Source organism: Gasterosteus aculeatus, chromosome 13, assembly GCF_964276395.1.
Source record: "Gasterosteus aculeatus chromosome 13, fGasAcu3.hap1.1, whole genome shotgun sequence".
In the NCBI taxonomy this organism is placed as follows: domain Eukaryota; kingdom Metazoa; phylum Chordata; class Actinopteri; order Perciformes; family Gasterosteidae; genus Gasterosteus; species Gasterosteus aculeatus.
In genome coordinates, this window is record NC_135701.1 from 17,971,380 (window position 1) to 17,998,361 (window position 26,982).

General features: G+C 47.5%; 2 protein-coding genes across 2 annotated transcripts; both read left to right on the plus strand.

The window, feature by feature from the left end:
- The first annotated feature begins 128 nt into the window (after window positions 1-128).
- Window positions 129-12,093, plus strand: mxd1 (MAX dimerization protein 1). The gene is made up of 6 exons (XM_040195674.2): window positions 129-1,152; window positions 1,785-1,884; window positions 6,073-6,102; window positions 8,304-8,418; window positions 8,744-8,900; window positions 9,378-12,093. Exons 1-6 carry the CDS (start codon window positions 1,086-1,088, stop codon window positions 9,572-9,574), a joined length of 666 nt encoding a protein of 221 aa, XP_040051608.1. The 5' UTR covers window positions 129-1,085; the 3' UTR covers window positions 9,575-12,093.
- A 5,996-nt stretch (window positions 12,094-18,089) lies between these two features.
- neff1 (neuronal intermediate filament family member 1) lies at window positions 18,090-23,578 on the plus strand. The gene is made up of 4 exons (XM_040195671.2): window positions 18,090-19,047; window positions 20,402-20,719; window positions 21,082-21,206; window positions 21,752-23,578. The coding sequence occupies exons 1-4, from the start codon at window positions 18,304-18,306 to the stop codon at window positions 22,110-22,112; spliced, it is 1,548 nt and encodes a 515-aa protein (XP_040051605.1). The 5' UTR covers window positions 18,090-18,303; the 3' UTR covers window positions 22,113-23,578.
- The last annotated feature ends 3,404 nt before the right edge of the window (window positions 23,579-26,982 follow it).

Consider the following 26,982-nt stretch of genomic DNA (forward strand, 5'->3'; position numbering starts at 1 on the left):
CGAAACAGCATGGCTGACCGGCCAATGGCTGACAAGTTTGTTTGATAGCAACCAATCACGGTGCGCGAATGTGTAAGCTAGAAACTGTCCATTTTGGCTCGCGCAGAGCTTCCTCGCCCACGGCATCACGGGACCAAAATCCGGGTTTGTCAGTGGTCTTCAGTGCCCGCCCCTCTCGACGACTGACAGCGCGATCGCCCAATAGGACCGGGCTTTCTTGCGTCCAGTATCCAATCAAATCGTAGCACACAGACGCTTTGTGGTGAAGTACAGTAGTTTGCTGTCATCCAGATCAACAAGCCACTGTTTTAGCAGCATTTCGATAAACACTCGCTGTTCCTCGGTTGATGTCAGTCGCTAGCTGTCTCTCCAGCAGGACGTTCCACGGGCGATCAGCGACCAGCCAGCACACAACTAGCCAGCCACACAGCCCGGATGACATCGTCTGTTCAACTTTAAGAACAACTACCGTTAGCTCGTTTTTTTTTTTGCCTTAAATAATTTCCACGGTCCGTCAAGACTGTGACATCCAAACAGCCAACGTCATTTTTTCCCCCGTTTGGCTGATTCTGTAAAATAAAAAACCGAGCTAGCAATAGCGTTTCGTCGTTACTCGTCTCGATCGCTCACGTTAGCCAAGTTGTTTTTTTATCTTCTTCTCTTTTTTTAAACAGAGCCATACTGTTGTCGTTTTTTCATTCAAGCGACCTTCTTTCTCCACCGGCCGTGTCGTCAAAACGTTCGTTTTAAGTGAACAATTAGCTTAAAAACGACGCCAAAGCAAGCTGTTGAAGAAGTGTTAGCCTCAGCTAACTCCAAACCCTTAACGTCACCTGAACCGTTTTTTAAAAGAACAATCATAAAGGAGCAGGCTTAGTTTGTTCGTCAGCCGATTGTTGCCTGTTTTAAGGACATTTAACTTTTAAATAGCCCGTTTGATACGCTGCAGGAGTTACCCGGTAACGGTCGCGCTCACCCTTTTAAGTTAAATAACAACTGTCCGAACTGCGAGCTCACTGAGAAGGAGATCAGTCGGTGTAGAATCCCTCATCGGATTTATTATAATAACAGTGTTATTGTTGAAAATGGCGGCGATCGGAATGGTGCAGATGTTGATCGAAGCAGCCGAGTACCTTGAGCGCAGGGAACGAGGTAAAGTGTTTTTTTCCCATCACATTACTCCCCCTAAATCACGATGATTAATGCACTTGCCGTTTTAAGCTACTTAAAACGTTGCAGCTGCGCCCTTTTAATTTGAAGTAATCGAGTAAGGTTATCGAATTTTAACGAACAACAGCAGAAAGCATCGCCTCACATTACCCCAAATAGATGCTCACGTAGCATCTAATCGCACTCGTCTGGGGATATTCTGCAAATGTGCACAATACGTGTGCATTTCACCCTCTCTGATGATGCATACAAGGATACATTGCATATGTGGCAGATGCAGTCAGATGTGCAGCGAGACTTTGTTTTCATCGAAGCCCCTCCTTTCCCTCTGTTGTGGTTTGCTGGTGGGGTTTATTACAGTTCAAGATGACATCATTGTCCGGGCTGAGGGGAGAAAAAACGCTGTGTAAAGATACTGCATCGACTCCATCCATCCGCGTGCCTGCACTTAAGCACACATACGTTTGCTACTGAATTTCAAAAGCCTCCGGATCACACGTGGCACATTCTGCAGCTTCTCCTCACTGTGGCTGTATGTTGTATTGGCAGATATCTGGACACGTGACCACTATGTTGTCTGTTTGTTTGTTTGTTTGTGGTTTGCTCGCTTGCAGAAGCCGAACACGGCTATGCCTCCATGCCCCCCTTCACCAGCAGCCAAGAGAGGGAAAGCTTGAAAAGGAAAAGCAAAAGCAAGAAAAACACTAGTAGCAGGTAAGGGCACACCAGCTCCTTGTGGCGTATACGCTGAATAATTGCTCCGTTCTGCAACAAGGCACTCATAATACCCCTGTTCCTGTGCGTTCCCACTGAGCACAGCAACGTTAATCCGTTTTTAAACTTTTTTTTTTATTGTTTTACAATACACACTTAGAATTTTTCTTCAATGCTGAAATGGTCCAAATTTCATACGGCATTTATAAATTCAACTCTCTACCAGTTTTAATTTGTGCCGGACACTCAAGACGAAGGCATCCGATAACAGACGACGTGGCTTTAGGGGTTAAGGCCCGGACACCGCTCGTCTTCTTCGAAGCGTGTGAGTGACAGCAGCAAACATCAGTCCGCCTCAAAGCGAGTGGCCACTGTAAGGCAAACTGGGTCAGTGACAGCAGGAGACATTTCACTGTTCCGACAGCTCGGGTCAATAGACACTGCTGCACACACGTAGAGTTCTATAAGTCAATGGTATCGGGACAGATTTATGTTGCGTTCGCATCCCACAAATCAATGGCCGTCCTGTGATTAGGTTGCATTTTGGGCTTCATGCACGTGTGAGCGTCTTGTTTTTAGTGGAGAGGACGAAGAAGCTTCATCATCAAGGCAGCTCCAGCGGAACCGTAATCCATGAGTATCTGCACCGTGTATTTATGCGCATAGGCACAACAATTAAGCAGTTAATTGGTGAACTTTTCTTGGAGGGGGGGGGACTTGATTGAGGTCAAACGTGGCCTGTTAATAGAGAAGCAGCAATAATGATGATGAAACGGTTTATTTTGGGGTAAACATTGGTGGACCTGCTCCCACAGTAGACTCGGCAGTAGCATATTGCTAACCCGCCGCAGAGAGCGGCAATGTACAGACAATAAATGTTATGAATCACAGCTCAGCCGGGTCATATTACTCATGTTAACATTGTAAACATGAGTTTATGGTCCCAATCATTAGTTTCGAGTCTTATACATATGCATAATTCAATGAGTGTCTGCTGGCAATGGCTGCTACCTTCTGAAACAGAATCTCTGCTTCTAAAGATAAGCACGTCATAGAAGTGGTCCGGTGTGGAGAGGTGAGATAGTGCTCCGTATTTGAACTTCTCTTTCAGCCTTTTGTTTGATTTCTATTCTTGACACACGGCTGATCCCATCGCTCGGCATGCACAAAAACCAAAGGGCGCCCTTATGAATGCGTTAGCGTGCCAAAGTGCTCCTGAACCGTCTCGCCGTGCCTTTATCACGGACGGCACGCCCATCCGACGCTGTCGGACGACACTTTGTTTGCACTTGCATGCCAGAAGAGCTCGTTGACTTGAGTATCTTCTGGATGGTCCCAAAGTACATAGCACACTATGTGAAGCATGTAAGTTGTAAATGGTTTCCCCTCTTAACCCCGTGCACATGGTCACTTACATTATCGCCGGGTCTAAAGTAGACCGGCTATGCTTGTTTTGCCCAACTTTCCAAAACCCAAAGATATAAACACTGATGTATGATCGGAGAAGCTATAACAGAAACGGCTAAATGAAAAATCATTTTATCAGAGAGTAATAATAATAATTTCCGTTGGTTATTTGGAAAGATGTGCATTTCAACGTATACATGCACGCCTGTGCAAACACTCCTCTTTTAAAACAAACTCATTCTAATATTCGGTCGAGCCTGTTGGTCTGGATTTTAGTGTTCGGCTTGACTTCCTCCATTGAGTGCAGCAGGAATAAAACAAAAAACCTGTTAATGAGTCACCATTTTGGCCCTTTCGTTTCCTCGCCCAACGGTTGACTATTTTTGGTTCGATGCCTAAAACGACGGGTGTGTCTTTGACGCAAGCGGAAGACGTTTTTAAAGATGCTATCTACAAACAAATGACTAAATACCCTTCTTGAGCTTTTAGGCATTAACTTAACTCATAAAAATGCGATGTCTAAATGAGAGCACAAACGGCAGCGACCGACCCGCCTACATCATCGCGTCTGCGACATGAAGTCATGCTTTGTCATAACAATTGTCCACCACAGAGCTTTTTTCTTTTTTTAATCCAATGGAAAAATCCCCTTTTGGCTTTTTTTTTTCTTTTTTTTTCCCCTGAGAGAATGCACCATCTCTGCTGCACTCCGGCGGCGGCGACCAATCAGTAGAGCGCCGAGCGACGGTGTCCTGGCGCGCTTGGCTGACCCGTGGAGAATAGCTGCGACTAGCTTCGCCTTCTGGAGTAGCCGACGGGTTTCGGCACCTTTGCCGTCTGAATTTGTTCGACGGCACGTTTGTGTTTTGCGACGCTGCCTGGCCGGCTTGTTATTAGTAGGAGGGCTTCCGCTCATGCTTGGATTATTTAACGTGAACATTTCTAGGCAGGCCAGCACTGTGGCTGAATGGCTCGGGGGAGGGGCAAAGGCGTTTCTGACCGACCGCCATTCGATAAGGCACGAGAAGTTAATTTCTTGCTGTATGCGTGCATTAATGTACGCAGACACGACCCGGCCAGAAGCAGCTCCTCCGCTTTCCGTTTAAGCGCGGCGTGCCTTTTGTGAGCGGTGGGGGAGGGGAGCCGCCGTGGTTCTGACATGTATGTGTGCACGTGCATCAGTAGTGGTGACTCCCCCCTCCATCCCCCGCTCTCTCTCGCTCCCACTTGTGTTTTTCTCGCTCTTCTCACCTCCTCCATCCTCCTCTCCTTCTCTCTCTCTCCCCTTTTTCCTGCTCTGTTCTCACTCCCAGCTCCTCCATTACACAGGTCCCCCCCCCCCCCCCCCACACGTAGCCACGGTGCACCGCGATCCCGCCGTTGCTGTTGAGCAGGAACAAAATAAATGGAAATAAAAAAGCGTTAATAGCAGGTCCGCGTGGAGGAGTATCGATGTCTACAATGCAGTTGTAGGTGATCCCCTCAGTCGAGGATCAGAGCAGAGCTCATTTAGTGAGACCGTGTCCGGGGATTTGAGATTAAAGGACGAAGCGCGTATCGTTAGAACGGTCGTTCATTTCCTTTGACATCGCCCTGACCACCCGGCACCGAGGGACGCCGCCCGTCTTCGCGATGTGCAGGTGGCACAGAAGCTGCGGCTTTAAGCGACCCGGAGAAGTTCCACGAGGTTTTAAGAGTCGTTACCTCCAAGGCTGACTGGGAACCGTCACTAAAGGGGATTTCATACGAATGTTGATCTTATTTTTGTAGTTTTCAGCGTCACTCCAGCCGGTGGCATTAACTTCACGGCGATGTGTTGATATAGAAATAGAGGGACCCACACATTATGAGGCCTGACCCTGAAATGTAGCCGCAATACGGGGGATCAGTTCCCTGTTATGTAACCGGCGGCTGTCTGCCCTGCACAGGAATGCACACCGGCGTGAGGGGGGGGGCCCGAGTGAGACCGAGAGCACCCAAAGCTGAAACAAGATGACCCCCCCCCAGCGCCGCACACACAGACAGGACACCCACTGCTGTTCAGAGGCCGCGGTATTGTAGGGGGTCATTTCTAAGCTTAGTCCTGACAGTAGGTTGTCAAACACGGAGAGGTGAGGGAAGTCGAGGGTGTGCGAGTGTCCTCTGCGATTCTTGGCCGTGTCACGATGGGACAGCGTCGAGCTGGAGGTGCAGACGGGCTATTTTGGGACCCGGAGAGGGTGGAACGGGAGGTCAGGTGGAGGTTGATGAGGGTTCAGGAATGCACGGGGGGGGATTTTTGCTTTTTCCGCTGTGTTTTTTTTTTTTTTTTGTTTGTTTGTCAGACCAGCGAGGTGAAATACCAGCGACGGGCCGTGTGGACGGGGGCTACTGCAATGCAGAAGTCACGCTGCCCGCTAAGCGCACCTCAGTTTACCTCCAGCTATGTGTTGCCCCCCCCCCCTCCTGTCTCAGTGCTACATGCGCCGTGGATAATCAGGCGATTTGAAAAGGGCAAAAGTCCCTCGCTTGTGTTTTCTAGTTACTGTTACTATGTTTACCCGTGGCCTCTCCGTCACGTGTTTTAAGTGTGGCCCTCAGAAAAGCACAAAGATCCTCTGTAGAAAAAGCCACTCAGCCGGTTTTTCTTAGAATCGATGAATCTCTCCGTTGCGATTGCTCATGAACTCCCACGCAGCCTTTTTGTGCCTCTCTCGATCCCCGGCTCCAAGGCCGCGGCGTTGTATGATGGCACGCAGTGTGTTTAAGCAGTGATAAACACTGTGTGTTTTCTCTCCACAGGTCTACGCACAATGAAATGGAAAAGAACAGGTGTGTAAAAATGCTCTCCTCCGTGTGTGTGTGTGTGTTTGTACATATTTGTTGATTGTTGCTGCTCCTGCACAAAGGAATGGATGTTAATAACGCCGTGGTGTCTCCATGTTATTGGTCCAGCCATCAGCCTCCGCTGTAGTCTGTGCTCATTGCTAATGAGCACATGTTAGCAAGTGAAACTAAGACATGTAACCTGCTGAACATCCGCGTGTAAACATTGACTTGGTAGGGATGTTAAATGCTGATGTTTTAGATAATGCCACAGCTGTAAGGAATTAAAACCCCTCCGTCCCCGTCGGCCTCTGTGCTGGTCGACCCAAACCACCGGCCTGAATAATACATGTCTCCGCGGCCTGTGCGTTGGACTCCGCCCTCCACGTGTGTGTGTGTGTGTGTGTGTGTGTGTGTGTGTGTGTGTGTGTGTGTGTGTGTGTGTGTGTGTGTGTGTGTGTGTGTGTGTGTGTGTGTGTGTGTGTGTGTGTGTGTGTGTGTGTGTGTGTGTGTGTGTGCGCGCAGAGACGAAATCACCACCGCGGCCCGTCGTATTACACTTGAGAACACTCGCAGCCTTCAGCCAGTTTGTCCCACCAGTAGCTTGAGGACAGAAAGCCATCACAGGCAGTTAGTGGATGACCTCATGCCCGATGAGAGCAACGAAACCCCTCCCCCTCTCTGCTGGTATTGTCCCGTCGAATTCTCCGTGCGCACATTCAAAGTCTTCGTTCCCCTACGCCGTTGCCCACAGAACAGAGAGCGCGCGTGTGCACGTTTACGTCTGTGCAACACGACTCCAGTCACCATTACACCTGTTTCTTTGCTTTACTCCCAGCTGGTCCGGAGCGTTGGGGGGGGGGGGTCAGAGGGCGGGAGCGAGGACAGTGGGCTGATTTACTGCTGGACCAGTCGTCCAAAAAAATAAAAAATGCAATTGCCAAATGAAATGGTTTAGAGAGGTTCTGGCTCTAGGTTCCCGTTACATGCGACATATCGCCGCAGTGTTTCCCTATGACTTAGACACCATGTGACCTGCGCTTTTTTATGAACCTGCACGAGGGTTGTTTAATGGACATATTCTATCCCCGTCGACTACGTCAGAACAACAGGCGAGGGCCGTTCCGTGTTATGTAATGGCAGTTTTCATGCCCTTTGGACTAAGCCAGCTGAGAAACGGGCACCTGAGCCGATGGTTTGTGTTTTTTGAAAGGGAAAAGGTCCCCGTTGGACCGGCCGTGGCTCGGGCAATTAGTGGCAAAAAAAATAAACTATGACTCTTGTTTAAAAAACGAATATAGCAACTTGTTCTGTGTAAAGATATGAGCGAGCAATGACCACCTGAGCACAGGATCCAGTCGCCCTCCCTCCTTGTGTGTGTGTGTGTGTGTGTGTGTGTGTGTGTGTGTGTGTGTGTGTGTTTTTGAACTTACTCTTTCCGGCCGTGACGCTCATCCGTCATCCGCCAAAAATACACTTCTTTATCTTGGGAAGAGTGCGATGCTCGCACACGCCCACGCACTCTCTCTATGACACACGGGCAGAGGGACACATACACACTGGTGTGTAAGTGTGTGTTGTGTAACAGCGGGCCGTAGCAACGGACGGACGAGGCCGGCAGCTCGGAGCGGCTGGGAACTGTGTTCCAGGGCCGCTGACATTTACAAGGAGTTCAGATCTGTCAGTCCTCTCATTTCAGCACGCGCCTCTTTCATTCTGTCAAATGAGGATTTGCACATTTGTTCCTCAAAAAACGCAACCGCCGTGGTCCATGAACTCAAATTACAGCTGGAGCTGATGACATTGTCAAAGCAGGAATTTGGGAAAAACAAAAAAAATTTTGACTGATGATGGCAGTTAATAAAAAGTTCATGACTCACCAGAAATATGCCATTTCACCCGTCGGGTGTCTGTGCCAAAGGTCGTCATAATTCACCCAAAAGATATTTTACTCAAATGTCACCCTGGTGGTGTTAAAGGAAAAAAAACGTACGATTAATTGTCTAGGGACCATGAACTCAACGTGTCCAACATGTTCCGACCACATCTCATGGTCTCCATGAGCAAATGGAGCTGTGGTGATGAGACGCCATCATGCGACCAAAGCTCAACACTAATGACGACCATGAGATGTGGTTTAAGACGCTTACTTAAAGTGTCTCTTACTTACTGGTTTCTCCCTCTCGTTTGTTCCCTTCTGTTTTCAGACGGGCAAATCTCAGGCTGTGCTTAGAGCGCTTGAAGTCCCTCGTTCCTTTAGGACCAGATGCCAACCGGCACACCACCCTCAGCCTGCTGATGAAGGCCAGAGATCACATCAAGGTGCGTGTTCGTTTCCGTAGCGCACGCCAATGCGACTCAACTTGCTTTTACATAGTGAAGTTTCAAAAAGACACCGGGAAGAGCAACATATGGCACGAAAATCGATCTACTAATGTGATTATTTTGCTGGATTAAATAATTAATTACAAAGTGGTATTGCACACTTTTATTAATGCAACCACTTTAAATAAGGCGCCGTCAGCACTCGAGTGTCTCGGACGCAGCAAAGAACTTGTAATCTCAGTTCAGTGATGGGGGGGGGCGACGTGTTATTTCGGCCCCCGAGGGGAATAAACAGACACACATCTTCTCCTGGTGTTTGCAGAGGCTGGAGGAGAGCGACAGGAGAGCTCAGCACACTGTGGAGCAGCTGCAGCGGGAGCGCAGACACCTGAGGAGGCGTCTGGAGCAGCTCGGGGTGGAGAGGACCCGCATGGACAGTACCGGCTCCAATGCGTCCGACAAGTCCGACTCTGACCAAGGTACGCCGTGAGATGGTTAATGTTTTAGGGCAAGAGAGGCAACAAGAGCTCCTGTTAATGATCTTTGTATTATAACATGATATGGTGGTTTGGTTCGTTTAAAAGACTTTGATCTAGTTATACTGTGACCTCTAGTCAACGTTGTATACTGTGAATGCAAGAAGAAAACTTGCTGCTTGGAAAAACTACCGTTGATCAGGATTTTAGGATTTTAGACCTCTGATTCTTACCAATTTGAAATACTAAATAGGGATCCACTCTAGTACTATATGGCCGTCAAAGAACAATGAAGGCAAATCCCCTTAAATATTTCAACCATGACAAAACACAACATTTTTAGTAACACAAACACACGGAGGCGGATTTGGGTTCGGCGGCCCGAACAGGCTTCCTTGCGTTCGCGGTTCACCAGTAAAGCTTGTGGGACGTAGTGCCGAATGTCATCACAATGCCTGCGCCTCCTTTTCTCCCAAACAGAGGACCTGGACGTGGACGTGGAGGGCACGGACTACCTGCTGGGCGACCTGGAGTGGAGCACCAGCAGCGTGAGCGACTCTGGGGACGAGCGGGGCAGCCTGCGCAGCAGCTGCAGCGACGAGGGCTACTCCAGCGCCAGCCTGCTGCTGCTGCAGGACACTCAGGAGAGGGCCAAGCAGATAGGCTGCAGCCTATAGACGGCGCCACTGGTCGCCGACCCGCCTCCAGCTCCCCCCCAGCCAATCCCATCCACCTAGATTGCCTCATCACTCCTTAAATCCCGGCCCCGCCTCTCCCTCTCCCCTCACTATCCATATATACAACGACTGACCGAGTCCGAGGCCTCTCGGACTTACTGTTCCCACGACGACTTCCTCGAAGGCACCGTCCACATCCAGCCCATCATCATCATCATCATCATCATCATCAGCGGTCAGTCTTCAGGGTATCCCCCGTTCTGTCCTGCACCAATCAAACGAGTGGGATTTTAAAGACACTCCACCCTTCCGTCTCTCCATCCGTCGGAAACACTACTTTCAGCCAGAGAATGTTACCACACAATATCCCACTGCCTCTTTTTCTATGCCTCAGGAGCCATGGGAAGCACTTATGAGATTTCACCCCAGCGTCACACATACGTGGTCACACACACACACACACACACACACACACACACACACACACACACATACATCCCTTCCATTGCCCCCAATGGAGTCCCCCACCAAAGGTTTAACACTGACATGAGGGCTTGTTTTTAGGCCCCAGTCACCAATCAACCACCTGTGCATGCTATTGTGCACTTTCAATTGCTTTTACAAACTAAACCTTTTTTTTTTTTTCTTCTTCTTCTTGTTTTAAGAAAAATGTCTGAAAATCGTAAACGCCCCCACTCATGACGTGAGTGTTATTAGAAACGTGGTCTGCTGTGCTGTAGGGGCGGTAAAGTGTAACAGTGTGTTGTGTTGAACTGTTTAGGCCGACAGCAATACGTCCCCTTGGTGTAACCCCCCCCCGTCATGTTTCTGTCCACGCCTGCCATTCGGCATTTGGGGTACGAAGTAACACAAAAACAAAACGAAAAAAAAAAAAAAGAAAGAAATGTGTGCAGCATGAGATTGTGACAGGGCTGTGGGAAGGTTTCGGGGGGCGGGTTCCATGTTTTTTGCCTCTCTCTGATGACCGTGGCGTTTTTACAGCATCCTTTTATCATAAACGTGTGTATGTCACGTGTGAACCTGGCGACCTTTTAACAGCAGCCTTCCCTTGGAGCAGAACGCCGGTACACCTTGGCATGTGGCGGGATATTTCCCATGCACCACTTCACCTCTGCCCCCTTCAGCAGGTATTAATAGGAAGGGAGGAGCAGATCCACCGAAAGCAGTCGAGAGACTGGAGCACATTCCATTAGCGGGAGGGAGGGACGGACGGCAGGTGAGATTCACTGCGTTATTTTCAGATGTTCCCAGCAATTATTTATAAAGGGAGGCTTCAGTCTGAGACGAGCCGAGTCAGCCTGAAACGGGACTACAGGCTTCGACAAACACACACTCTGGGATTCACGGATGAAGAGCACTAAAATGTTAAAAACTAACAAATCATCCCTCCTTTGCCTTGCCCGCATAGCTATTTATTGTCTCTGCGAAAATGTTAATGTAAATAGTTTACAGAAAGATCTCTATGTTTATCCACAAATGTATTTATTAGATATACTAAATATATAGATGAATATATAGAAATATATTTAATTAGTCCTAGCTTCTGGTCTTCTCGTGCGTTGTTTTTGGGGAGTTGCTGTAGTTTGTTTGCACAGCCTCGTCCACCCAGTATGTAGACACGTCCCTTGTGCCTCCAGGCTTTTCTGTCCAAAATGAAATGTTTTCTCTGTGGTTGATCCTAATTTTTAGCTTTCAAAGCCGTCTCGCCCTTTGATGCGGGAATAAAAAGGACAAAAAAATCTAAATAATTTATTATAAAAATGTAATTTCAAAAAAAAAAAAAAAAGTATAAAAAGGAGAGGAGCGGGTGGCCGGGATGAGCTGCGGGTACGATTCCTCTGCCAAAGCCGCGTTGCCTGTCCGCACGTCTCCATGCCTCGGGACAACATGGCCGCTGCGCCTCGGGAAGAGTTAAGCGCTTTGTTTGGTCCGCAATCATCCCGTGGGGGGGGGGGGGGGGGGCAGCAGCCCTCCGAATGTAGACGTCCTCAGCCCCGCAGTGTAGCAGCACGGGGCCAATGCAACGCCCCTGCTGCTGCGTGCCACCGCTCGCTCATCTCACTTACAGCATGAAGAGGAGTCACAACATATAGATCTAGGAATGTTTAGTGTTTGATTGTGGAATGCTGCTTTTATCTTTTGATTTTCTTCTTTTTCCAAAACGGAAGGCGCCGTGTAGCCACGTTATAAGGGAGACGGACTAAAGGGGGACATGTAACGAAAACCAGGTGTTCACTGAAAAGCCAACTGTCGGTGTGTGCATGTGTATACAGAGTGTGTGTGTGTGTGTGTGTGTGTCACTGTCTTCAGAGAGACATTTTGGGGTGGTGGCGGGTGGGTGAAATGAATTGTAAGGCTAAATTTCTGTTCTGGTTCTTTGTTCATTTGTTTACTAGTTAAATGCAAAAAAAAACTTCATGTATGAACCTCAGCATCGACGTCTGTCTCTGGGAGAAAACCGTTTTTCCATCCATGGCCTGTTGTCTGTCTTCCAAAAATTTGTGTGTGTGTGTGTGCGTTTCTGCTGTACGGGTGCCGGTTCTCATGCAATGTGCACACGTGCGAGCGTGACTCCCACATGGTGCGTTTGAGTCCCCGGTGCAGCGAGGCAGGTGTGCGTGGGGGAGGTGGGGGGAGGGCAGTGTGTGCGTGAATGATCCCCTGCAGGCTCTTGCTCTTCACCTCCACCCGTCCTCCCCTCTAAGAAAAAAGAAAAAAAGAGACCCTGGTGCTCTCAGCATCTGCCTTAAAGAAGCAGGTGTGGAATCTCTCAAAGAACACGACTACAGTCCGACCAGTCGTTTTAAGCTACACGTTTCAGCTTCGGGGGGGTGGGGACAACATGTGTATATTTGATTTTTGCACATTTTGTCCCTGCGTACAAAGTGGCTGCTAATGCCTTAAAAACAGACACGGCCTACCGGAAGTATGTGATATGTATGAGTGAGCGAGATATATCGACATCACAAGGGCCATTCCTTTTCATTGTGACGGTCACTGGCGTGGTGCTTTCATGCGTTACACAACACACACACACACACACCCCGTCATAGCTCCATGAACATCATCGCCGCCTTTCTCCTCAGAAAGATCAAATGTATGTTTATTGAACAATAACTTAAAGGAGGGAGTTTGTGCACTTACTTTTTGAGAATTGGATCATTTGGACACTGTCGTCTAAAGAAGTCACTTCCAATGTGGAGGAAAAGTGAATCGTTGAGCAGCAATTTGTATTTGCCATTGATATTAGAGGAATAAAACATTTGAAACACTTGTTTACCTACCTATACACCTGTCGCTGTTCTTGATTTATAGTTCATGTCACAGAAACCTTCAGAGTTGTTGTATTTTCTTTAAAGCAATTTAAGGTTTCTACCAGGGAAGCCGACACACAGAGTGAATAATCTTAATGTAGAGGTTGAATAGATGCTAATAAGGTTTCTTGCGCAGCAGATGAGAGAAAACCTCCACAGGGGCCTTGATCCTCGCCTGCCATCCAGTGTTTGTGTGAGTAATCCCGGGTTTGTGTGATCACAGCAGCCCAATAACCAACACACCATCCCCTCTGGAGCTGTCTGGCTGCTGGGGGGGGGCAATCAGAGGGGGAAAAAGCTCTTCTTTCCCGTCATGGGGAGTCCTTGTTCGCAAACACCATCTTGATACATCGGCGGTCATTACAAGCAAAAGGATTTTCAATTTCATTTCAGTTATTATTGGGCAGCATTATAGTCGTGACATAGGAAGCTAACGTTAGATTGATCTGTTATTTCAGGTAGTTTAGAAGCTAATCTTTGAGTTTCTTGATAATTATGTTAAAGTAACAATTTTAAAGATTTCCATTCAAATCTATTAACACACAATCTTTTATTAACCATAAATAGACAAGATCAGTACACAGCTAAACCTTCTAGCTGTGGAAAGAGGCATCCATCCATCTTATCTATTCATCTCTTTCCGTGTTGGTGTATGATAATCCCCCCTTCCATCCTGCCGTAAAGCACTAAATCGGCCACCATGAAGACCCACCTCACGTATAATCCGCACATGAAGCACGAGACAGACGCCGCAATGCAGCTTGGCCTGATCCAAGCACACCGCGCTCCCGCTGAGAGTTTGATGATGGCCGACCTGCTGTTGTGTTTTCAAATGTCATTGACAGTAACAGAGTTGTGTTGGAAGGTGTGTTTATCTGTGTCGGGGTCAAAGGCCTATCGACTCATCTCGCCATGTGTTCGCTTATCAGATTAGTCAAATCCAGCATCTTATCGGAGAACCTGCACAACCACCTTCTTTTGACATTTGCCCTGGGAACGCCGCGACCTGCACACTTTCACCTATGAAAAAAGCACACATGCAAACGTGCATTTACACGCATGACACACACTCATACCGAGGCATTACAAACAGAACACGGCATGTGATTAAACAACACAAACAATGGAGATACTATGCATACAATCACTTCTAAGCTTCCAGTAGCCAGTGGAGAGCACGTAACGACGGCCTCCTCTTCATTTTAACGGAAAGCAAGAGGTGTGAGAAGTTGTTTTGATAATGAGTGCATTGCATTTAGGTGAGTCAGTCCCTGGTGTTTGGTGTTGTGCATGTTGGGTACATTGTGGACTCCAGGCCGCTGCTCCGAGCCTAGAGACACGGTGCGGGAAAGCAGCTCCTTTTTATTTCTTTGAGATGTTACAAAATACGACTTCGATTCGATTGCCTGCACGCGTTGCCACTTGGTTTCTGAGTAAACAAAGTACGTTTTAGAAAGGCTTATGGCCAAAGTATCATCGACTCCATCATCCTCCATTTTGACGGTGGTCCACGGTGTCTCCCTGGAAACTGATTTAAAAAGATCAACGAGCACTAAATGGCACATATCACATTTCACATCCAAATTGAATGCATTTAATGAGCCTCAGTGGATTTCATCACCTCAGTAGAAATCCTGCACTTGCTGGTTGGCGACCGCCTTACATGAACATCCTGCCTCCCAGTTGGCAGCTCAGATCAAGAGATGGATATTCGAGTGTGCGCGTTCATGTGCGCTTTGCATGTGCGCGCGCGCGTGTGTGCACGCAAACAGATGGAAGAAGAGGCATCCCGTGGGACCCGAGGGAAGAGTGCACATCAGAGAAGATCAGTGCATCCGAGACGGAACAAAAGCGAGGGGGCTGAGTGGCCGGTACGTGACACGTAGTGAAGCCCTCCGCAGAAGCCCTCGCTCAGCGTGGAACACCTGGCGTATCAAAGCAACAAAGGAAAAAAACAGCTTCAAAGGAGCAGTGCTGCTGGAGAGCGTTTCGTGTTGGGACGATGTGGGAATTTCCGAGTTATTAGACGCCATCATATACGCAAAGAACATGATGCCACTCAAACCCAAACCGTGCTTTACGGTTAGCTGAAACCACGGCGAGGATGGTGCGGCTGGAGAAAGGTTAGATTAGCAGGCCGGTTAAAGGAGAGTAACTGTGTCTGGATCCCACAGGGGGGGGGGACATGGTAAATAAATCATGTTCTTTCCCCACCCACATTGTTTTACAGCATGCAGAGGGAGAGACGTAATATGTCTTTCACTCCCAGGTGATAAATTATATTTATTGATTTTCAAAGGTGTACCATCTGGCAACGTTCTCCAAACTAATATGGGATTATTTTTACCTGTTTTATCCTTTACTACAAAATAGAGTAAATTATTAACTAACAGCTGGGCCAGAGTCTTGTGAGAGTGAATGAAATAACACTACTCGCTTATACTCACCAGCGGTGTCGGCCTACAGATTTGATTGGCTTATTTGTGTTGACTGCAACACTATGTTAGGTGGGTCTTCCTTTTTATTTAGTTTATTGAATTGGATTCAATAAATTCCTTCCTATGTCTTTCGTCCTCAGCAGCTTACTTCTTCTGGAGGATGCAGGACAGCTCTGGTGATGGACACTCAGTTAGCGGAGCTGTTGTAGCTTCCGTTGACCCTTCGCGAGGCCTTGAACCCTGCTGGTACTCTGTGAGGCTGTCAGACCGTCCATTGAGCCCAAACTGTATAAATATGAACCCATTTTAATATAGCTATGTATATATAGAGGCTGGTTTTTTTTCACTGGTTCCACCATTTGCTTTTGCTTCAATACCAGAAAGCTTCCTGTCCGTCTCTGCTGGAAGAACAGCGCCCTCTTCCTGTGCGTTGTAATAAAAAAACACAGCATATTTCACCTGAAGTCCAGCCAGTGGCTCTATCTGCATGCACGAGGCAGTACGACATCTGCTACAGGCTGCCAACTGCACTGCGTTGCTGTTGAAATATGTCAAATGAAACTGCGTGTACAGGGGACAGGGAGCGCTGAACAAGACACACAATGATAGAAATCAGGTGGTTCTGGCTACCTGTCATTTCCTGCTGAGTCAGAGACAAGTGCTCTCTGTCTCACACACAGTCGAGGTTTCATGATTTTAAAGGAATTGCATTATTTTACATTTCTTTCCTGCAGATTTATTCTGAACCATCATTGCAACCAGACAACCTACAGTCTAATTCATCAGTCTTGATAAAACCAAACGGAAAGCTCACTTTGAGTTTTTTGCCGTCTCTCTGCGACGCTGAAACATCACTTGTGTGAAAGGTGTGTTTGAATATCTGTGGTAGTGCTTTTGATGGTGAAAACTGTCCAGCTGAATGACCTTGGGGGCTGACCAATACCAAGACCACGTCTGTTGCAGACCTGCATGCCACTGCCCGTAAGTCTAAAAGCATGATTATGTATCTACTCTGATTAAATCCACAGTCATTTCCACAGATAACCTGCAAGAGGTGTTTATTTAGCCTGTGTTATATATGTGCACGTGTAACACAACACAGTTCAACAGAACCACAATTTACAGCCTCTAAAATGATCAAACAGTTGAATTACTAACAGAAGTGTAACCAAAACAGAAGCCGAACACAATGGCCTTCATAGGGATCTATTGCAGGACTGTTGCGTTTCACTACATCAGTTGGAGCACTTTTTAAACTGGCTGATGCATCTGCATGCAGGGGAAGGACAGAAGCTTTAAAACGGTGACTAATATAACAAAATAACACAGAAATGTGGATGAGACTGTTGTTCAGACGTGCTGGGAATCAGCTCAGGCCTACTGCATGCAGCACCACGCCGATGCTTGAGTTCCCTCTAGTGGTTGTTATGTGGAAGCAAAAAGCAAAAAGCAAAACGACTCCTTCCAATTTCATCTATAATGTTGACATTGTTTACATTGCAAGAGCATCTGTATAAAAAAAAGTAGATTATGGGAAGTGTTGTGTTATGGACACGTTGCTGCGGCATTAAACGTCCCCCCGGTGTTGGTTTACACTCCACTTTATTCGCAGTCAAACAGTTATTTTCATCATCATTTTATCATTCCTTTAGGGTGGAATGTTTTTCTCTTCTTTCCCAATGTAACAGTATCAACAGAAACGGCCTGAGGAGATTTGGGATGACTCGGCAGTGGGTGTTGCGGTGTTTTTCCCCACTATTCTGGGCTGTTTCCCAGACCGGCGGTGTGAAGAGGGGCACTAGAGGCGCCGTGTGCGTTGTTTGGGGAGGGGTGAGGCTGCAGTGAGGGAGGGGGCCCGGGGGAGGGAGGGGGGTTCTCTCTATAACATGGGCGTGGTCCGTCTCCTGCCGCCGGGCCGGATCAGGACCACGGCCAGCGACCAAGCAGTGCCAGTCCCAACAGATCACTGGATAACTGTATAAGTCATGTGTTTTATATAATATTAAGTCAATAAAGGATGAACTTCTAGCCAACTTGTTTTTTTGAGAATACTGCATTTTAAGGGGACATGAATGGTATCCACGTTATGGAGTTTAGGGTGCTTGTGATGACTTATAACGATATATAATAATCCTAATTTTATTGTGTTCTCATTTATAGAATGACGCGTTTTGTCGCAATTGGACGATGGTCGACACGATGTCACGGTTTCAAATACAAATCCATCACGTTCGAGGGCTGCAGATGAGACAATGTGGTGCAAGAAACAGGCCACTTTAATGAGTCTCATCCCGCATTCTGATATTGCGGAGGTCTGGGCTGTGGGATGTGGGGGGAGGGCGCCTACATGCAGACTGCAGCACCAAAAAACAAACTCTGGCGCACAGTTCGCGCATCGATCCCATTTGCCATTCTGCTGGGACAGCAAAGAAAAACTGCAATGACACTGTGGATTAAAGTAACATGAGCGAGTCCAGTGGGGAAGTGAGATTACACGTGTATTATAATGTAACCTGAATGTCATTGAGTCCCACATTAATTTAAAGAAAAGTGACGTCCAATAAGCTCTCAGGTGAAACCTGCTACAATAAAGCCCTTATACTGAGCCTGTGTTGACACCATTAACCACAAGGAAGAAACGAGGATCTGCATGAGTGAATTCGTGTCTCCCCAGGGGGGCGGTGGGGGGGGGGGCTATCTGCAAAAGCGTGCAGGTTTCCCCTCATCTTCTTTTGTGCCTGCGTCAAATGATGCGCCGGCGGCTTCGCTATAAAAGCACCTGTCCGGGCCGAACACCACTCGCATCTCACTTGGGCTCTCGCTCACACACACTCTCTCACCCTCACGCACTCCTGAACTCCGCGCACTCACTCCCTCTCTCTGTCTCTCTCTCTTTCTCTCTCTCTCTCCCCCGTACAGAGCAGTGGGACCAGACACCACCAAGGCAAAAGGAAACATGAGTTACTCCGGCGACATTTACAGCAGCAGCTCCTATCGGAAGATCTTCGGAGATGCCCCCCGGTCCGGCCGAGTGGGTCTGGGCCTCAGCAGCAGCAGCAGCCCGTCCCGCTCGCACTCTGCGGGATACCGCAGCAGCCACCGCAACTATGGCTCCCCGTCCTCCGCCAACTACCGCAGGACGGCGGCTTCTGGCCGCGTCTTCTCCTCCATGCCGGACTCCGCGATGGACCTGACCCAGTCCACCGCGGTCACCAACGAGCTCAAGATCGTCCGCACCAACGAGAAGGAGCAGCTGCAGGGCCTCAACGACCGCTTCGTGTCCTTCATTGAGAAGGTGCACAACCTGGAGCAGCAGAACAAAGTCCTGGAGGCGGAGGTCACGATGCTGCGCCAGCGCCACAACGAGCCGTCGCGTCTGCACGAGCTGTACGAGCAGGAGATCCGCGAGCTGCGGGCGCGCGTCGAGGAGCTGACGCACGAGAGGAGCCAGATGCACCTGGACTGCGTGCAGATGAACGACACGCTGGAGCACATGAGGGAGAAGCTGGAGGAGGAGACCAAGCTGCGCGAGGAGGCGGAGAACACCCTGAAGGGCTACCGGAAGGACGTGGACGACGCCACCATGGCGCGCCTGGAGTTGGAGAAGAAGGTGGAGTCGCTGCTGGACGAGATCGCCTTCCTCAGGAAAGTTCACGAGGAGGAGCTGCAGGAGATGCAGGCGTCTCTGCAGGCCACTCAGGTACACCGCCCACTGTTTGGCCCTAGAGGTCCACTGTACACAAGTACTCCTCACGCATGGCCGTCGGTGTATGATGTCACATCCACACATGTTTTGACCATGAGTGTAACTCCATGGAACTAAGCGCACTGCGTCCTCCACACACTTAACATTGCGCACTTGATAATTGATGGCACTGCAGTTCCGATCCGGCCACACTCGCTGCCCCCTCCTCCTCTCCGCCTCCACCTCCTCCCACACCTCAACTCCCTCCTCCCCCCCCCCTCCCCTCATAAATTCGTGTCTCACGAGCGGTTTTTCTCCGCGAGGTCATCAATGCCAATCTGAGGACTGCGGAGCCGCAAACAGACGTGTTCTGTGTGAATCGTATGCAAAGTTGTGCCACTTCCAATGTAAATGCTGAAGGTGCAACGAGGTCATCCGAAACTTTACTATATTTTTTTGTGGGAGTTGGGGGGCGTATTGGCAATATGTCCGTTAAATTTGGCAAAGAAAGGGGGTCAAAAGGGGGGTGGGGGGGGGGGGGGGGGGGGGGGGTGCAGAGAAATAGCGCATCATCCTGGGGTGTGGTCGTCCCAAAGGCGCCAGATGGCAAGAAACCCCCCCGGAACACTTCTGTCGTGCAGCTACTCATTTACTGTGTGACAAAAGTTTTTGAAGGTTGGGTGTGGCAGCATTTATCACTGGAGCAGGAAATCAATGTATTGAACGTGCTGTAGGACATTGTTAAATCGTGCATTAGTTAGGGTTGCTGGGTAGATTTCTCCAGGGTCCCTCCTCCCTGTTTGCCATGTAAGCTATCGACAGCACAGCTCGCATGGCAGCAGGGAGGTCCGAGTCAGCAGTCAGTGGTGCAGCAGCGCATCCACACATTATGCATGCGTTTCAACAAAAGCCACGCCGCGCTTGAACACTGTTATGGGAAATGGAATTTATCTATAGTTTATATTTTATTACAAAACATTACAGCACATTGAAGCGTTACATTATTTGATTCAGTTACGTTTTACATGTGTATTTGAGTTTGAATATAGTATAACATACAATATTTCCTAGTTTGCTGTTTTTGCCAGATAATTAGTAATTAGTTACTGGTAGTCCAGTTGTGGCTTGAGAAGGTTATTTTTTATCATCTCTGGTGAAATTGAAAACGTCCAGCCTGTTCAAATCACAGTTGATCTACATCAACTAATGTATAGTCATCAAACAAAAAGAGTATAATGAAGCATTTAGTCCATTATGCAATTGTTTAAATGTACCCTCACTTATTGTTGAATATATACGGCTCGTGGATTCTCAAAGTGTTCCTTACAGGTTGGGTAAACCTACTCATACTCTCCCCTCCTAAATCCAGGTGTCGGTGGAGATGGACATGAGCAAACCGGACCTGACTGCCGCTCTGAAGGACATCCGGGTCCAGTACGAGACCCTGTCGGCCAGGAACCAGACCCAAGCAGAAGACTGGTACCGCTCCAAGTTTGCCAGCGTGACCGAAGCCGCCGCCCGCAACCAGGACGCCGTCAAGCACTCGCGGGAGGAGCTGAGCGAGTACCGCAGGCAGGTGCAGGCCCGCACCCTGGAGATCGAGGCCCTCAGGGGCCACAACGAGGCCCTGGAGAGGCAGATTGCCGAGATGGAGGACCGACACGGCGATGAAATGGCAGAGATGCAGGTACGGCGGTGACCCGGTGGGTGAGATGTCATAACGCGTGTCACGGTTTGATTGACTTTTATTAAGCAGGTAAAGAAGACATTTGCTAAATGGAGACCTGCAGGGCCGGGAAGGCAGCATTAAACCGAATGAACTGTTTCACAGGACAAAGTACAGTCTGGAATTGTGCCAGAGATACCACACTCATGTTTGAAATCTCAAGGACACTGTGAACCCCGATGAAGGTCAAAACCGGGCTACGTGTCTCTCATGAATCACTTTGATATTACAAAACGAACAAACTCATCGTTGTTAATTTCAAACCATCTCCATTCACAGTGCATGAATTATTAGTATTTCATGGTATGATTTTGTGTGGGCAGGACACCATTCAGCAGCTGGAGGCTGCGCTGCGCAGCACCAAAGGGGAAATGTCCCGTCACCTGCGTGAATACCAGGACCTGCTGAATGTCAAGATGGCGCTGGACATTGAGATCGCTGCCTACAGGTGAGTTACATGACAACGACACGACCATAATCAGTTTGGGAGATTGAACTAACCAGAGGCAACGTATTCGTTTTTAAACCTTGCATTTATACCGTAGATATTCACATGAGGACGAACAATAATTCATTTATTTTGCTTTTGTTTTTTTCCACAACTCAGTTGAGACAAACACAAAACCTGTTTCTTCTTTAGACAGTTGAATTGTTTAAGATTTCTGAAGCGTTTTCTTTGTGTCCTGAAAAATGTTAACAAAATTCACTTCCACTCCCGCCTTTATTTTGAGATTTATTCTGGAAACAAACAGTTTTTAAGATGCAAGTGTACATCCGTATAAAAATTACCCTCCTTCATCCCAAAAGCAACCGTTCCCCATGAAGAATAATTTTCTCTCCTTCTCGATTGTGTCATTTAACCTTCTCCCAGTGTAATAAAATAAATGAATGGAAGTTATACAAGGTGAAACATTGATACCAGAGAAGTTAGACCTCTCAGCAGACGAGAGGTGACGTCATCTCTTGTGCGCGTCTCTCTTTCTGCCCGAGCAGGAAGCTCCTGGAAGGCGAGGAGTGCCGCCTCAGCTCCGTCGGCGGGGCCATGGTCCAGTCGGGCTACCAGGGCTTCTCCTACATGTCAGCCCGCTCCTACTCCCTGGGAGCCTACAGGAAGCCCGAAGCCAAGCCCGAGGAGGAGGAAGAGGAGGAGGAGGAGGAGGTGGAAGACGATGGCGGAGAAGACGAGGAGGAAGAAGGAGAGGAGAACAAAGAGGAGGGAGAGGAGGGAGATGACGGCGACGACCAGGAGGAGGGTGAGGGAGAGGAGGAGGAGGAGGAAGAGGAGGAGGACGAGAAGCAGAAAGAAAAGGAGAAGAAGAAGGAGAGCCCCGCCGGCAAGACCAGCAAGAGCTAAACGGCTAGTGTCCACGTGGTCTCCATCATTATCAATAACACATTCTTCATCCTCATTCCATTCACTTATATGGATCTGGTCTCTGTTCACATTATCTTTGTCAAACACAACTCTGCACATCGTCATTCACAAGCAAATTCACTTGAGTAGGGAGAGAAGGAACAACGTATCACAAAGTCGTTATCTGACATCACATTCATTTAGAGGGAGGCAGAGAGCTAACGTGATGCTTTTTCTGTTGCTGTTTGAAGAAGGAGGATTTTTCCTCACCTGAAGTGACAACAAATGTGCCATTAACGATCAATATTAAGAGCAATTGAAAGTAACACTTTTTGTCGGCACACAGACTTTAAGAAAAAACGCACAGAAAAACAGCCAGTCCAACTTTTACGGTGCTATTTGATTTTTACGTGTAGAAGTTGGAGAGTACTGTAAGTGAAAAGGGATGTGATCAATAGGCCGCAGCGCCGCCAGCTCATCCCTGAATGTCACCGTGGAACGTCGAGAGGAAAGACTGCTCTCCCACTGGAGCTGCAGGTCCAACCCCACATGTCCCACAGACGGTGAATGCTTTTCAGTCCCCTCTTTCTTCCAACCCCTTTCCATTGCTCTCTGGTTCTGCGTCTATTCTCACCGTGACAAACGGAACCGATCTTCATTCAAGCCGCCCTCCTCATTCTCTTTCATTCACTGCAGTTTCACAGCACGGCATCAATGGAGCGCAGAAATACTGTATATACAAGTGTGCTGGGAGGTTTGGGACGAGGGAGTGCATCTTTGGGAATGAAAATGTAGAGATTAAATTGCCGCTATATATATATTTTTGATTCATTGATTGATTCATTGGTCAGGGAAATACGACGGCCAACACTTAAGAGTTTAACGTTGATCTGCAAGTGTGTTCTTCTTTCTCTTCAATAAAAAGAAAACTATAACCAACCATTTTTATTTTTCCACATACAAACGTAGTGGTGCTTTTGTTTTATTTAGCTGGGTAAAGGACCTGGGGTGGCTGTCGGTGTCAGGCAGCTGACGATGACACTGACGGCCCTCCGCTCGCACTGTAAGTGGCAGTTGAGGCTGAATGGTAGAGAGCCGCATTATAAAAGGGCTACTTTCACCACGGCCTCCTCTATCGCTCCTCTGACCCAATTTTTTTGGCATTTTCTGTTTGACAAATGAATCAACCAATGGGCATGAATGCATGGCCTGACTCTTCGAGCTTGAATATCTGCTGGATGGGATAGATGTTTTGCTTGTTGTGTGTTTAATTAAAAAACTTGCCTTAATCATGACTGAAAGTTAAAACAAACAATGTGTTCCCCTCCATCTCACTTGTTTTTTTGAGAGGCTGAGGAGTGCTGCCACTTTCCAGAACTCTGCTATACAACTGTGATTGTAGACGTGCTGCTATCTCACTCAGTGATATTCCTCTCAAAGCCAAATAAAGACATTTAATAACCGAACTTCGCTGCATCTTGGTGTCTTTAATGTTGTTAGATCGGGACAATATATATGATAACAGTATTTGTGCCTAATCTGACTTTTCTATTCATCTTTACACACAGCAAAAGCCTTAAGCAGCTTCCCAGCATGCATTTGTGTGAAAGGCAGTTGAGTGCAAGGCAACAATGGAACAAGACCTTACTTCAGTGAAAGACGTCATTTATAGTGAGCGACGAAATAAATAAATAAATTGTCTTTTTGGACGTTTGTACCTTCTTTTGCAGGTTTTATTCTCGCACAACAGCAGGACCTTGAAACTAAAGCAGCATACAAATGATTGCATCATTACCTTTACTGTGACACGTGAAGGAGGCCTCTGTAAAAAAAAGGCCTGCTGATGTATCAATTGCCCGTAACATATTAATCTTTCGAGCGCCTAAAGCTGTCCACTTATTAACGTTCAGTCACTGTCTACTTCCCGTCGCGATCTGCCGGCGTCCTCGGCGTTTACGCTTAAGTCAACGCCTTTTTTATTGACGGGCGGAGCTGCGTAATGTCGGCCGGGTGTTGCTATCAGCTCCTCTCAGCTTCGGTCTGCCTGCACCCAGAGGTGAAGGATGGGGATGGCTAAGATGGATGACAAGGGCCCGATGCTAGCCCGCCAGCACAGCTGCTCACACACCTGCTCCTGTGTGTGTGTGTGTGTGTCTGTTGTGTGTGTGCGTGTGGGAAGGAGAATCAGTGCAGCGGCAAAAACATTATCAGCACCAACAGACAATCAATACATCTGTCTGAAAAGTGTCAAGGACAAATGTTTCGGGCCAAAGTATTTAATGAAAAGGTGCCCGCTCGAGTTTCACAAAAGGAAAATTCAACGCGATCCTTTAAAGGCAAATACATTTTTCTCTGGAAGTGCAGCAATCAATAAGAAGTTAGATCTCCATAATGCTGTGTTAGAGATAAAGATTGTGCATTGAGTTTAACTGCACATTTGCATCTTTCAGTGTGTTTCTATCTGAAGGTGGTGGTTCTCTCTTGCTGAGAGTCTGATGAGATGAGGACAGTTGTAACAATCTCATCTAAGTCTCATCTCATCTGCCTGAAACAGCAAATAAGAGAAATGACACATCATTCCAATGAAAGACTAGATTGCTAATAAAGTAGTGCCACAGTTACTTTAGAAACAATAATCTCCCATTGAATTCATAACTTTTCTACAGTAAATAAATACTTCATAGCACATGAGGCATGTGAGAACGATTAATGCTCCCTCTTTCGTCCTTGACACGGGGAGAGTCATGACTTTGCATCTCAGAGGGCAGATTTATTGAAAATGACCATCGAGTCGTCCTTGATCTGGCCGCCGTGTGAGTGCCGAGCTCTGCTGTCAGCAGATTCCGTCGTTGTGGAGGGGGGGGGGGGGGCATTCATAATTGAACTGCACACCTCCTCCTCCGAGACCTTCCGAGACCCTTTGAGATGAAGCAATAAATACTCTCATCTCAGCATTTAACAACCACCACTCCCTGTTCGGGTTGCTGGTGTCCTGCAAGTGAGTTAACTGACTTCACATCCTTGAAACAACAAGCACATCATTACTGGGCAGTTGGTTGGCTTTGGGATTCTCTGGGTTCCTTCAGCAAAGTGATCTTCGCTTTGTTCCATCACAGAAATTAGCATTTGCCGTTAGACAAAGTTGCGGCCTGTTCATTTAAAATTAGTTTACAGCTCATTTTAAGTACAACGCTCACTCTTCTTGTCAGTTGTTTCTGTGTTATCCTTCCCCTGCATCTCCCTTCACCCTCCTGTCTCGCTGTCTGTCACTGTCTCGATGTCCCTCCCCTCCGCCCCCTTCTCTTTCTCTCTCTCTCTCTCCTGTAACTCCCCGGCTATATATAGACTTCTGCATTGCAGATGTCCCGGAGCCCTGCAGTTCTGAGGGGAGCTGCTGAGGAGTCCCGGACCAACATTTTGGGCTGCCTGACATGAAACACACAGACACACACACACACACACACACACACACACACACACACACACACACACAACACAGAGCAGAGACAGTAGAGTAACCGTCCACTGCGGGACGGGGACAGTTGCAGCATGAGACAGGACATGTGCAGCGAGCTGTGTAACAGTGCTGAGCAACGTCCGAGGCGTCACACTGCAGCAAGGAGGAAGTGCCCCCACGGAATAGAGTCAAAAGCACTGCAGTCATAATCTGTGGGTGTGCAGGTATGAGAGCGTGTTCTTGTTGCCATGCGTCTGAGCCAATTCCCCGTGTTCTTACCGTCACGTTTTCTGCTGAGTCATGACTCCATTATTGTTTTAGAAGTTGAATATGTTAAGGTTGGATGATGACACATTCACAGTATGTGAGCAGATCACACACATTCAAAAACAAGAGTAATCAAACTGTTTGTTTGTTACAATGAATGTAATTTAGATTGGGGATTTGAAACATTTTTGTAATTAATTATGCAGAAGTCAGTGAAGGACGAACACATTTTACATGTTTAGGATAGAATAGGAGGGGAAATCAATGGAGCTGTTTAGACATTAATATCAACGTTCAGTTGTAATTAACTAAAACAACACAAAGGCGGAAATGACAACCTGAGTAACAAAAAATCATTATTGTCCTCTGAAAAATACAAAAGCATTCAAATTACATGTTTAATGTAAGAACATGTATAGTTCTTTAGAGAAGATATAGAGGAAAATAGAAAGGCATTGATATTGACAGGGTCAAGATAAAATGAAAAATACACGTGACAGATGCTGCCGAGTCATGATTGAGTTGTGTTCCAGTGCACCAGTTGTGTTCACAGGTCATATCGTCAATGAATTCTTGCACCGGATCTTGTTCCAGTGATCAAGTCTGTGCCATTTATCACTGCAAAAAGAGAGTGAACACCACACATTATGATGTCACATCCCATTGAACATTTGGGCTGCAGAGCTCACCTCACCTTTTACTTTTGCTGCAAGAGCGGTGGGCCTATGTATTTATAAATGCTGGCTGCTGTCAGGCCACAGAGCACACACACACACACTCACACACACACACACACACACACACACACACACACACACACACACACACACACACACACACACACACACACACACAGAGTTATATTGAACTTTTGCTGCCACTTGGTGTTGAAGGAGAAAATTACAGTTAGTTTTCAAATATGTGGTCCTCTGAGATATCCAGGTAGTTTTCTTTCCCTTTTTGAACAAAATGGTCAGAGTTATAGAGGCGAGGAAGCATAATTGATAATAAATCAAATCTTTTGACTTTTTTCATGACATTTTTGACCCAATATCTTTTGACCTTTTTCTCATGACATTTTTTGACCCAGTATATTTTGACTTTTTTTCATAACATTTTTTGACCCAATATCTTTTAACTTTTTTC